The sequence below is a fragment of the Dipodomys merriami genome, unplaced genomic scaffold (genome assembly GCF_024711535.1).
Source record: "Dipodomys merriami isolate MVZ:Mamm:240054 unplaced genomic scaffold, mDipMer1.0.p SCAF_22, whole genome shotgun sequence".
Lineage (NCBI taxonomy): Eukaryota > Metazoa > Chordata > Mammalia > Rodentia > Heteromyidae > Dipodomys > Dipodomys merriami.
The window spans coordinates 19,621,086-19,633,218 of NW_027203604.1; the positions used below are offsets into that span (position 1 = coordinate 19,621,086).

General features: G+C 48.6%; 1 protein-coding gene across 5 annotated transcripts; it reads left to right on the plus strand.

Annotated features, from left to right (window-relative positions):
* Nucleotides 1–271: 271 nt before the first annotated feature.
* On the plus strand, nucleotides 272–6,872 carry LOC138834845 (zinc finger and SCAN domain-containing protein 21-like). Of its 5 annotated transcripts, none has more exons than XM_070033611.1 (4): nucleotides 272–350; nucleotides 2,019–2,506; nucleotides 2,761–2,935; nucleotides 5,635–6,872. In XM_070033611.1, the coding sequence occupies exons 2-4, from the start codon at nucleotides 2,111–2,113 to the stop codon at nucleotides 6,462–6,464; spliced, it is 1,401 nt and encodes a 466-aa protein (XP_069889712.1). In that variant the 5' UTR covers nucleotides 272–350; nucleotides 2,019–2,110; the 3' UTR covers nucleotides 6,465–6,872. The 5 variants fall into 5 exon arrangements, with proteins under 5 accessions (XP_069889712.1, XP_069889715.1, XP_069889714.1 ...); XM_070033614.1 differs by having other exon boundaries at nucleotides 288–350; nucleotides 2,080–2,506; XM_070033613.1 differs by lacking the exon at nucleotides 272–350 and adding an exon at nucleotides 413–649.
* The last annotated feature ends 5,261 nt before the right edge of the window (nucleotides 6,873–12,133 follow it).

The following is a 12,133-nucleotide window of genomic DNA, read 5'->3' on the forward strand; positions in this document are numbered from 1 at the left end:
TAACAGTATGTGACATGCTATTATATATTACATACTATAAAATGTGTTTATATTCCACATATTTATAATGTAGTATAAAAATACATATATGTACACCCACACACACATATATAAATATATATATATATTTTTTTAAATTATTTTGCAACATAACTTCCCAGTCAGGCTTGGGACCCTCTACGTCTCTGTTATGGGCACCAACCAACAAGCTAAGACCTCCTAAATTCCTAGAGGGAGCGCAGCGGCCCCCCTCAAGTAGTCTTAGCGGGGGCGGGGCTGTGACGTACTTCCGGCTGCGCCGCCCCGCGGTGCGTGGAAGGGTCTCCGGGCGCCCGCGGCTCTGAGTCACGGTGAGCCTGCGGGTCCCGGGTTAGCGGATCGGGCGGAGGAGGGAGCCTGGGCCCTAAGGTTTGGGGAGGGAGAGGTGGGCTTGGCAGGTGGGGCCTGTAAGGGTCCCCTCTACCCCAGTCCTGGAAGACCGAGCGGCGCCCCGGCCGGGGAGGCGTCGGGCCCCCGCAGAGCCTTCTCCACCCTCCCGAGCGGTCACGAACGCCGCCTCGGTGACCCCCGCAGCCGTCCCGGCCGCGAGCGGCGGGGCCTGAGCGTAACCCCGGGGACGCGGTGGAGGTGGAGACCGGAGGAGGCCGAGGTAGGGCCCGGGTCGCGAAAACCAAATAGAAACAAAAGGCCCGGGGGGGCGGGGCCGCGGGGCGGGGCGCTGGCGGCGCTCGAGGGCCCGGCGTCCGCCACGGGCGCCGCCGCACCGCGCAGCGCGAGGACGGGAGGAAGGGAAAGGGAACAGTTAACACAAAAGAGAAACAAGAACTTGTGTGCGCGACTCAGGCCTCCTCGGAGCTTCGGGTCATCCAGTGAGGGCTGCTCTCCCTTCTCAACGGCCATCTGAACTGAGATCCAAACCTGGCCTCACGCCGGGCCCTGGTGGCTCAGGCTTTGTAAAATCCTAGCTACTCAGGAGGCCGCGGTCTGAGGATCACGGTTCGAAGCCAGCCAAAGCAGGGAAAGACCATGAGACTCTTAATCTCCAATTAAAAGCTAATAGTGGAGCTGTGGTTAAAGTGGTGAAACGTTAGCCTTGAGCACACAAAAGCTCAGGGATGGTGCCCAGGACCTGAGGTAAAGCCCCACGACTGGCCCAAAAATAATAAATAGTGAAAGCAAAAAAGGGCTAGGAGGTGTCACTTAAATGGTAGAGCACCTGCCTAACAAGCATAAGGCCCTGAGTTCAAACCCCCAATACCACCCACAAAACAAAAACTTGAGTATGTTCTAGTTACAAGTGTCAATCAAATGAAGCCCAAAATTATATTGCAATTATACTCTGTGTGTGTGTGTGTGTGTGTTACTGGGGATTAAAAACCTAAGGAAGAGCCAGAAACCTGGGGCTCACATCTATAACTAGGTATTGGCAGGAGGTTGAGATATGAGAATCATGATTCAGAGCCAGCTGGGGCATGAAATATCATGAGATTCTTACTTCAATAAACTATTTAGAAAAAGCCAGAAGTGGCACTTTGGCTCAAGTGGTAGATCGCTAGCCCTGAGCAAAAGAAGCTCAGGGACAGTACCCAAGCCCACAGTTCAAGCCCTAGGACCGGCAAAAAAAACCCCAAGGAATGTCTTTTGACTTTTTTACTCTGCCCCTCTATCATTTGAGCCATGCTTTCTGGCTGACTTTGTGCTGGCTAGTGAGAAATAGAGTCTTGTGGGCTTACTTGCTTGGCTGGTACCCTACCTGGCTTTTTCTTGATTAATTGGTTTGTCTTCCTGGGCTGATTTTGAATTTCCATTCTTACATTTAATTGTCCCAAGTAGCTAGGATTATAGGCATAAGCCACCAGTGCCCAGCTCATTTTTTTTTTTGTCAGAATTATTGTTTTTATGTGGCAGTTTTATGGGGGCTAAAGTTTCCATAGTTCAGTGTGCTGAAAGGTATGGCTATAAAGACCAAAATCCATACTTTCCATTTTGGTGGTAATATGACAACCATATTTTCATAGGTTTAAGGTGTGTGGCCCTAAGAACCAGAAACCTAAAGGAACCAGTATTTTTGTTCCTCAGCCCACCTTAGAGAAGTGTTTCCTGGAGTCTGATGACCAAAGTGGTAGGCATGGCCACAGTTCTTGGCCCCAGGCTGGCTCAGGAGCATGCAGGGCCAATAGCTGTGAAAGTGGAGGAGGAGGAAGACAAAAGGAAATGCCGTCCTGGCCTGGAGATGTTCCGCCAGCGCTTCAGGCAGTTTGGGTACCATGACACCCCAGGACCCCGCGAGGCTCTGAGCCAGCTCCGGGTGCTCTGCTGCGAGTGGCTGAGGCCTGAAATCCACACCAAGGAACAGATCCTGGAGTTGCTGGTGCTGGAGCAGTTCCTGACCATCCTGCCCCGGGAACTCCGGGCCTGGGTGCAGGAGCACTGCCCAGAGAGTGCAGAAGAGGCTGTCACTCTTTTAGAAGACCTGGAGCGGGAGCTGGACGAACCAGGACTGCAGGTAGGCAGGAGGCTTTCTGTGGCCAGTGGGTTGAAGGGAGGAATGTGGTTTTGGCCTTTGAGTAAGACTAGCTTCATGGAAGCTTCTAAATCAGGCCATGTTTCCTCCATCGTATACCACCTTTAGTCCTTGAATCCAATAGAATGGGTGATTTTTTTTTTTTCCCCTTTCCTAGAGGTTCTACATAATTCTTCTTAGATTTTTCATCTTAAAGTGAACTGCACACAAACTCAGCCATTTCTTACTGTCTCCAGATCTCAACTCCTCCAAGTGAACAGAAACAGATGTCACCTTCAGGCACTGCAGAAGAGTCCCCAAGCAGGGAACAGTCTGGTGACAGCAGTCCCAAATACGATTCTTGGGGGCCTCTGTACATCCAAGAGACTGGTGAGGAGCAGGTTTTCACTCAAGATTTAAGAAAAATTCAAGGTAAGGATCATCTCTCCATGCCCCTGGGTTTGGGACATGTTCAAAGATGGTGGGCTCCCCATCTCTAACTGTTTAATACAGTGTTTTTAAAATAATGCATTGGGGCATTCCCTCAATTTTCTTCCTACCCAATGGCATAACCTATAAATAAAGCTCTTATCATATGACCTTCCCTCCCACTATGTGCTCTTCTCTCTAGTTCTGGTATCATAGTCTCTCTTAACACTTTCTCACTGTTGTCTCATGCAGTGACATTATCTCCTGTGGCTCATTCAAGCTGTGCATAGCTGTGTGGTCAGTTTGTTTATCAAACTCATTGATCCTCCAAGAGTGTGTCTTCTGTGCTGGGACCCTGGCTGAGGACGCTGCATCTGGGGGAGGAGAGGGAACTATATCCGCCCAGCCACTCCAGTTAATGTAAAGGTCTCTACTTTTTTAACCACACAGGCAGTGCTACCCTTGGCCAGTTTCCTGGACCACAGAGAAAAAACAGATGCCTCTGGGAAGGCAACTGGAAGGCATTGGAAGTCTCCTTCCCTGCTGACGCTGTACAGAGCTTGTCAGAAGTGAAAAGTGTGTTAGGAAACCAGTGGTGGTGGCACACCTGTAAGCATAGCTACTCAGGAGGACAAGATGCAAGGATTGCCGTTCAAATCCAGCCAAGGCAGGAAAACCCATAAGACTCTGATCCCCAGTTACTTGCCAAAGGAAAAAAAAAAGCCAGAAGTGGAGCTGTGGCATTAGCCTTAATCAAAAAACTCAGGGACAGTGCCCGGCCTGAGTTCAAGCCTCAGTTTTGGTGTGTGTGTGTGTGTGCACGCGCGCACACACACACACACAGCTGGCTTAGCTGGGCGCCAGTGGACACACATACACACACACACACACACACAGCTGGTTTAGCCGGGCGCCAGTGGCTCACGCCTGTAATCCTAGCTACTCAGGAGGCTGAGATCTGAAGATCATGGTTCAAAGCCAGTCTGGGCAGGAAAGTCCGTGAAACTCTTATCTCCAATAAACCACCAGAAAATCGGAAGTGGTGCTGTAGCTCAAGTGGTAGAGCGCTAGCCTTGAGCTGAAGAGCTGAGGGACAGTGCTCAGGCCCAGAGTTCAAGGCCCACGACTGACAAAAAAAAAAAAAAAAAAAAAAAAAACTGGCTTAAAAGAATTCACATCCCAAGGAAGAAAGGAAGCATTCAAGGGAAGAGTAAGCAGCTTTGATTAAAAATATACATAGAGTTTGTAAATGTGAGTCTGTGGTCATAGACAATTCAGCATCTGAGACTGTTACCTGAATTGCTGCGTAGGAAGACCAAGATGGAAGGGCTAAGGGAGCTGTGGAGTCTGCTGTCTGTGCAGTTAGCCGCTCCAGATGTAGAGACAGAATCGGGAGAAAGAGAAAATGACAGAATTGTCCAGAACTGATGAAAGAAAGTCCTCAAGGAAATACAATCCAAGTAAATAAGATCTAGGTGGTAAAACTACAAAATGTCAAATTTTGTCCGATGTCTTAGGAGTCAAGATATAATAAAATAGGTGAACTAGGCACCGGTGGCTCATGCCTGTAATCCTCACTACTCAGGAGACTGAGATCTGAGGATTGTAGTTCAAAGCCAGTCTAGGCAGGAAAGTCTGGAGGACGAATCTCCAGTTGAACAGCAAAAATTTGGAAGGAGAGCTATGGCTCAAGTGGTAGCATGCTAGCCTTGGGCAAAAAAGCTTAGGGACAGTGCCCAGCCGCTGAGTTCAAGTCCCAGGACTGGCACAAAAAGAAAAAGTTTTCAACTTCTCAGAGAAAATTTAAAATGTTAACATTTCTGGTTATTTCTTCCCACATGTGAAGTCTGTGGCTCTGCAGGGACTTGAAGGGGTATCTGTGCGCAGCTGAGGGTTGGCTCATTATGGAGAATGGAAAGGAGCTTTGCTAAGGTTCTGGTCACTGGCAGCCAGAGAAGGGATGAGCCTGGAAGCACCTGTTGGCCAAGGAAGGAAAGAGATGGTCAGGTGAAGAGAGAAGAGTGAGGTTTTGAAGGACAACTTGTTTTTTCATTGATTTTTCACAATCCTTTTTTTCAACATGTGGATGGTTAGGGCTGAGAGTCAGGTGCTTTCATTCACGGATCTGACCATGCAGTGATTTTACATGGAGCGAGTGTCCACCGTGTATGGGTGTGGCTGTGGGTATGTGTTGTTGGGCATTGAACCTGAGGACTTGTGCATGCTAGGCAACCGCTGAGCCACCTTCCCAGTCCCTGCATCTGTTTTTGCCTTATGTGTATGCTACAGTCCTGGTTTGTCTTGAACTTAGGGCCTGAAGGCAGTCCCTGAGCTTTTGTTTGTTTTTTGGGGGGTCTGGTCATAGGGCCTGAACTCTGGGCCTGGCCCTGTCCCTCAGCTCTTCAGCTCAAGGCTAGCACTCTACCACTTGAGCTACAGCGCCACTTCTGGCTTTTTTCTTTTTTGCTTATGTGGTGCTAAGGAATTGAACCCAGGGACTCAGGCATGCAAGGCAAGCGCTCTACCACTGAGTCACCTTCCCAGCCCCCCTGAGCTTTTGATGATTGGATGATTTGTCCTGCAGCCATGCTGAGTTCTCCTGTATTTCATCACCCTTCTGAGTCAGTCTGCCTCACTTGGCAATCCTGTTCCTTGCTTAGAACAAGGACATGTGACATACCTCACTATGCTTCCTGTTCCAGGTTGCAAATCAAACCCCCAGAATGAGGAGTCAGCAGATGAGCAGAAAAGTTCTGAAGAAGATGGACTTATGAGGGATTTCATCCCCGTGATTATTGCTAACAAGTGTGAGGTCAGGGCAGAGAGGCAGTGGGTGAACCCAGAAAGGGGAAGAGGAGCAAAAGCCCCTCCTCACCATGCAGGGTCCAAGAAAGGGGCAGAATCGGTTTCTCCTAAGTCAGCCCCTGGGGCAAGACGATACATCTGTGCCGAGTGCGGAAAGGCCTTTAGTAATAGTTCCAACCTTACCAAACACCGCAGAACGCACACTGGGGAGAAACCATATGTGTGCACCAAATGTGGAAAGGCTTTTAGCCACAGCTCCAACCTTACCCTGCATTACAGAACGCACTTGGTGGACAGGCCTTATGACTGTAAGTGTGGGAAAGCCTTTGGGCAGAGCTCAGACCTCCTGAAACACCAGAGGATGCACACAGAGGAGGCACCCTATCAGTGCAAAGATTGCGGCAAGGCCTTCAGTGGGAAAGGCAGCCTCATCCGCCACTACCGCATCCACACTGGTGAGAAACCCTATCAGTGTAATGAGTGTGGGAAGAGCTTTAGTCAGCACGCAGGCCTCAGCTCGCACCAGCGCCTGCATACGGGCGAGAAGCCCTACAAGTGCAAGGAGTGTGGGAAAGCCTTCAACCACAGCTCCAACTTCAACAAGCATCACCGGATTCATACTGGGGAGAAGCCTTACTGGTGCAGCCACTGTGGGAAGAGCTTCTGCAGCAAGTCCAACCTCTCCAAACACCAGAAGGTCCACTCCGGGGAGGGGCAGGGGCTCTAGCTGCCCAGCAACTTGTTTCTTGTTTGAGTTTTGTAAGTAAGTTTCAGAAGGTTAATAATATTAGAGAAGCCCTAAAGACAGTAACAGCTCGTGATAGATTTTGTGCCACTTGGTGGCCAGGGCTGCCTGAGAGCTGGTGCTCTGTGGCGGCCGCTTAGGCAGGAGGCCTGCAGGGCACTTGTGGCTCTGTTTTGTCCTCCAAGGCCAGTCCACCTGACACCCCACCCATTTGCCCTAGGCCTCACTCGGCCTTGTAGGGCCCCTGCCTCTGTAGTTGAAATCTGATGTGAATCAAGCTTAAGGAGGAAACTAACTATTTCAACGTTGTATATTCCACAAGTGTATTTGTAAAGAATTGAGCCACACTGAAGACAGTTTATTGCATTCAGAATAAACATAGCACTGTAATGCCTCAGGACCATTATTGTGATGAGTGGTGTGTTGGTGACTGAATGTTTTGGGGGTTTTTTGGTCAGTCATGGGGCTTGAACTCTGGGCTTGGGCGCTGTCCCTGCGCTCTTCAGCTCAAGGTGAGCACTCTTATCACTTCAGCTACAGCGCCACTTCCGGTTTTCTGGTGGTTTATTAGAGATGAGTTTCATTGACTTTCCTGCCCAGCCTGGCTTTGAACCAAGATACTCAGATCTCAACCTCCTGAGTAGGTAGGATTACAGGCGTGAGCCACCGGTGCCCAGCAAACTGACTGTTCTTAAAGATGGGGACTTCTGGCACGTTTCGATTAGGGACTTACAGGTGTGTGTGTGTGGCTGGGTGTGGCTATGATAGGTGCAATGACATGCTTTCTCTACATCAGTGTACTTTTGCCCATTGGGCTGTCATCTTCATATGGGTTTTGGTTATGATACAAAGCTGATGAAAATCTGTACAATCCAATTTCCAGAAGCTAACATCACAGCCCAGTTTTCCAAGACTGGGACCTCTGCCCACTTCCATCTGGACAGCACACTTTTGCTCTGCTTTCTGCATTAATAAACCCACTGCTGCTTAAGTCCCTGACAAGATCAGAATCTTTGTAGTCCCCAGATCTAGTGACCTACGTCCTATGATAGACACATACAAGACATTTTGCAAAAATGACCTTGGGGCTGGGAAGGTGGCTCAGTGGTAGAGCGCTTGCCTTGCATGCATGAGGCCCTGAGTTCGATTCCTCAGCACCACATAAGCAAAAAAAAAAAAAAAAGCTGGAAGTGGCGCTGTGGCTCAAGTGGTGGAGCGCTAGCCTTGAGCTGAAGAGCTGAGGGACAGAGTTCATGGCCCAGGCCCAGAGTTCATGCCCCATGACCGAGCCTCCCCCCGCCCCCCAAAAAAGATCTTAATTATAAAACAGCTTAACAAAACTGAACACGCTCTTAATGTATGACCCAGCAATCATATCCCTTGGTATTTACCCAAAGGAACTAAAAATTTGTAACTACAAAATGGTCTGCACATGGATACTTGTACCTGTTATTCCCCAGTGCTCAAAAGCACCAAGATGTCCTTTGGCAGGGAATAAGCCTGTGATAAGTCAGGACAGTATATGTTACTCGGTTTTAAGAAGCAATGAATTATCAAGCCATAAAAAGGCTTGGAGAAATTGTAAATCTTACTAAGTAAAGTCAAGCTGTATAATCACAATGATATATTTTTAAACGGTTTGGTGTTATAGTCTAAATCTATGCGCAGTGTACACCACTGAGTCTTAATGTAATCTGTGACTTTAGATAGATGTTAGTATTATAGGCCCTGTTATCACTTAGGTGGGGATGTTGGTAATGGAGTATGCCTGTGTGGTGTGGACACTGGATGTATATGAAGTCTGCCTATGGTGTAGATTATGGGATGTATCTGAGAAATTTTGTCTTTTGCTCAATGTTGCTGTAAACGTTCATCTGCCCTAAAAAAATAGTCTTAAAATAAAGCTGACAGGGTGCCGGTGGCTCACGCCTGTAATCCTAGCTACTCAGGAAGCTGACAAATGAGGTTCGAGGTTCAAAGCTAACCGGTGGAGGAAAGTCCATGAGACTCTTATCTCCAGTAAACCACTCCGAAAACCGGAAGTGGTGCTATGGTTTAAGTGGTAGAGCACTAGTCTTCTGCAGAAGAGCTGAGGGACAGCACCCAGGACCAGAGTTCAAGCCCCACAACCAACAAAATAAAGCTGGCAGCTCATGCCTGTAATCCTAGCAACTTGGGAGGCTTGAGATCTGAGCATTGAAGCCAGCTCCAGCAGGAAAGTCTTATCTCCAATTAACCAATACAAAACTAGAGGTAGATGTGGGATTTAAGTGGTAGAGCACCAACCTTAAGTGAAAAGGCCAAGTGAAAGCAGGAGGCTGGAGTTCAGTCCCAGTACCGGCGCAAATAAAAGGAGATGGAGCTGCCAGTTCTGATTTGAAGCCACAGGACATAAAGCTTCCTCTGGAAGCCCAGAAATGTCCCTAACAAGGCCCCCAGGCCTCCCTTGGGATGTCGGGGGTCTCCCCAGGCCTGAGGTCTGGGCAGTTCTCGGCTGTTCTCTTTTCAAACCCTTATAAAATCCCGATGGCCGGGGCTGGGAAGATGGCTCAGTGGTAGAGCACTTGCCTTGCATGCATGAGGCCCTGAATTCGATTCCTCAGCACCACATAAGCAAAAAAACAAAACAAAACTGGAAGTGGCGCTGTGGCTCAAGTGGTAGAGCGCTAGCCTTGAGCTGAAGAGCTGAGGGACAGTGCCCAGGCCCAGAGTTCAGGCCCCATGACTGGAAAAAAAAAAAAAATCCCGATGGCCATCCCTGTTTCTCTAACTCTTTTTGCACACCACCCTCTATCTGCTCACTTGGAAATTTGCGGGCTCAAAATGCCAAGTCTGGTTCATTCTGAATATAGCTTTTATGCCTTCACCCTCTAAGGCATATATATTCGATCAGTCCTGCCTGCCGCGAAGTAAGGCCTTGCTGCGCCCCCTTTCTTCTGGCCCCCCGACTAGCGGGGGGTGGGAGATCATGAAGTTGTTGGAAACCCGAGGTCCTAGAGGGGCTTGAGGTCCCCTGAACTCAAGGGCCCGCCCAGGATGGCTTCTTCCGGAAGTGGGCGGGGCCAGGCACCTGCGCTGAGTCTCGGGCGTCCGGTGTCCTCTAGTGTGAGTAGGACCTTTTATTCCTGGCCAGGGGGCCGGAAGTGGTGTTACCCTGTGGAGTGCCTGAGACTATCAGGACAGTGGAGCTGGACTTGAACCCAGGGCTTCATGCTTGCTAGGCAACCACGCTACCACTAAGCCACATTCCCAGACCCGCAAAAAGAAGTGTTTGGGGCTCCATCATAAACCGGGACTGGACCCCAGGCTCATCGCCTAGTTGAGAACCCCATTTCTAAGGCTGTCCATTTGAGTCCTTTTTTCTCCCAATAACCTGAGTTGATACATTTCATAAAGGGCCCACCTACTTTCAACACTAAGTGCCAGCAGTGCCCAAGGTAGTCTCTATCATGTGGACACACACATTCTTTTTTAAAAAACAGTATTTGGGAAGTATAACAACTGTTGCTGAGCAGTGCCTCTAGCCTGTAACCCTAGCCCCTGGGGAAGTGGAGATTGAGAGATCTTGGTTGGAACTTAGCCCAGGCAAAAGTTCACCCTAGGGTCAACCATACAATGTGGTGGCACATGCCTGACACATCTTGCTACGTGGGGAAGCACTGGTAGAAGGAAGGGGAGCCCAGGCCAAAGTGAGACCTTGCCTCAAAAATAACTAATGGAGGTGCTGGGAATGTGGCTTAGTGGTAGTGTGCACCTAGCATGCTTGAAGCCCTGGGTTTGATTCCTCAGAATCACATAAACAGAAAAGGCCAAAAATGGCACTGTGGTTCCAGTGGTAACGTGCTAGCCTTGAACAAAAACAGCTCAGACAGTGCCCAGGCCCTGAGTTCAAGCCCCAGGACTGGCAAAAAGACAAACCAACAAACCTAATGGAGAAGGGGACTGGAGGAGAAATTGTATTTGCTTGGCTGAGACTCTGGTTTGGAACTCAATTCAGTGACCAGAAAGAGCTTACCAGTTTGCCTCCCAGTAGCAGTGGAAAAACTCACACTAGCAGGTAAGCCATACGCTAATGGCTCACACCTGCAGTCCAAGCTACTCAGAGAAAGGTAAGTTCCAGATTCTACCAAAAAAATCAGAATTGCTACCCAACAAGTTTTTTTTTTTTTCCCTTTCCTACTGAACCATACAGAATGCATTACCACAAACTCCTAAATGTGACTTGAAGGCGACTGTAACTTTGTAGATAAAAAGTTATCTGTAAAAATCCTTAAAGACTCTTTTAGAATCTAATAGTTGGTGTTGTTTTAAGTGGAATTTGGCCCTTGCACAAAAACACACTCAGTCTCCTGAAAAACTATTGTTTTAATAGTGCATTTCATTTATGCTACAGGAGGAGCAGGTGGAAAATGGAAGGTGACAGAAGGTGATCTCCTGGGTCAGAAATACTCCAGAAGCACCATCCTAACCCAGCGAGAAAGAACCCTTGTCCAAGGTGCCTTCCTTATTTGCTCTATTTGTATTCATCCTGGGCTGGTGAGGTCAGAAGAGATTGAGCTGCAGTTAGGTGTTAGAAGGGACAGAGCGGGGTGTGCTGGCTGAGTGGGCTCTTTGAAAGCATCCTTAGTAAGGAGGTTACCATTAGAATCACTTTTCATACCAGGAGGCAAGGACAGAGGGAAGGCCAAAGCTCAAGCTCTTCCCTCCTCAAGTTCTTCACTGCACAGAACTTCCTCCTCAGTTCCTCTATCACAGGAAGGACGAGGGCCTAGTGGATTGCCAGACTGCCCTTGAAATGGGGTCTTCTTGCTCTAAGAGCAGATCACAGATCATTGGAAAATCTTTTGGGGTTTTTTCCTCTTAATAAATTAAATCCCTCAGCACCAAGTTTGTACTATTAGCCAAATCAGAAAACAAAGCAGCATGTTCCTTGCTAAATCTTGAAGCTGGATGGCGGACAATGGCTTTGAAATCCAGCTTCTATCCTCCTTCCTAGCAATCAGGACCAAGAATATTCTTTCCACTTTTTGTGCTCACTCTACTGACTCCAACTAATAGAATCTTTGAAATCTCCTTTCTAGTATGTTTGCATCCCTACCTTGGAAAGGAAGGCTTCTGTGATGTGATAAAAATGGTTTAGTGCAAACACCCTTCCAAAAAGGGGTGGCTGGTCCCCAAGCCTCCTTCCATCCCCAGCCCTGAATCTGTTGTGTCTCACAACTTTTCAAGGCTGGCATCTGCCAGTCAGTGTGCCAAGATTTTCCCAACCCACTCCTTCATTCTCTGAAGTGAAAGGTATGAGGCGGAAGGGCACACCCTAAGTTGTTGATAGAGCCAGAGCCCTTGCGGGCGATCGAGTTTGTGGCTCTTTCGTGTAAATGCTCAGACATTTAATTCAGCAGGAACCCCGAGAGAACTTTTGCTCAGACTCATTCCATTCAAAGGCTTCTCTCCAGTGTGAATCCTCTGATGGCGGACAAGCGCTGAGCTATACCTGAAGGCTTTTCCACACTCGCTACATTCATAGGGATTCTCCCCTGTGTGGATTCTCTGATGCTGAATAAGGCCTGAGCTGTAGGTAAACTTCCCTCCACACTCCATACATTCGTAGGGCTTCTCTCCAGTGTGGATCCTCTGGTGCTGGTAGAGGT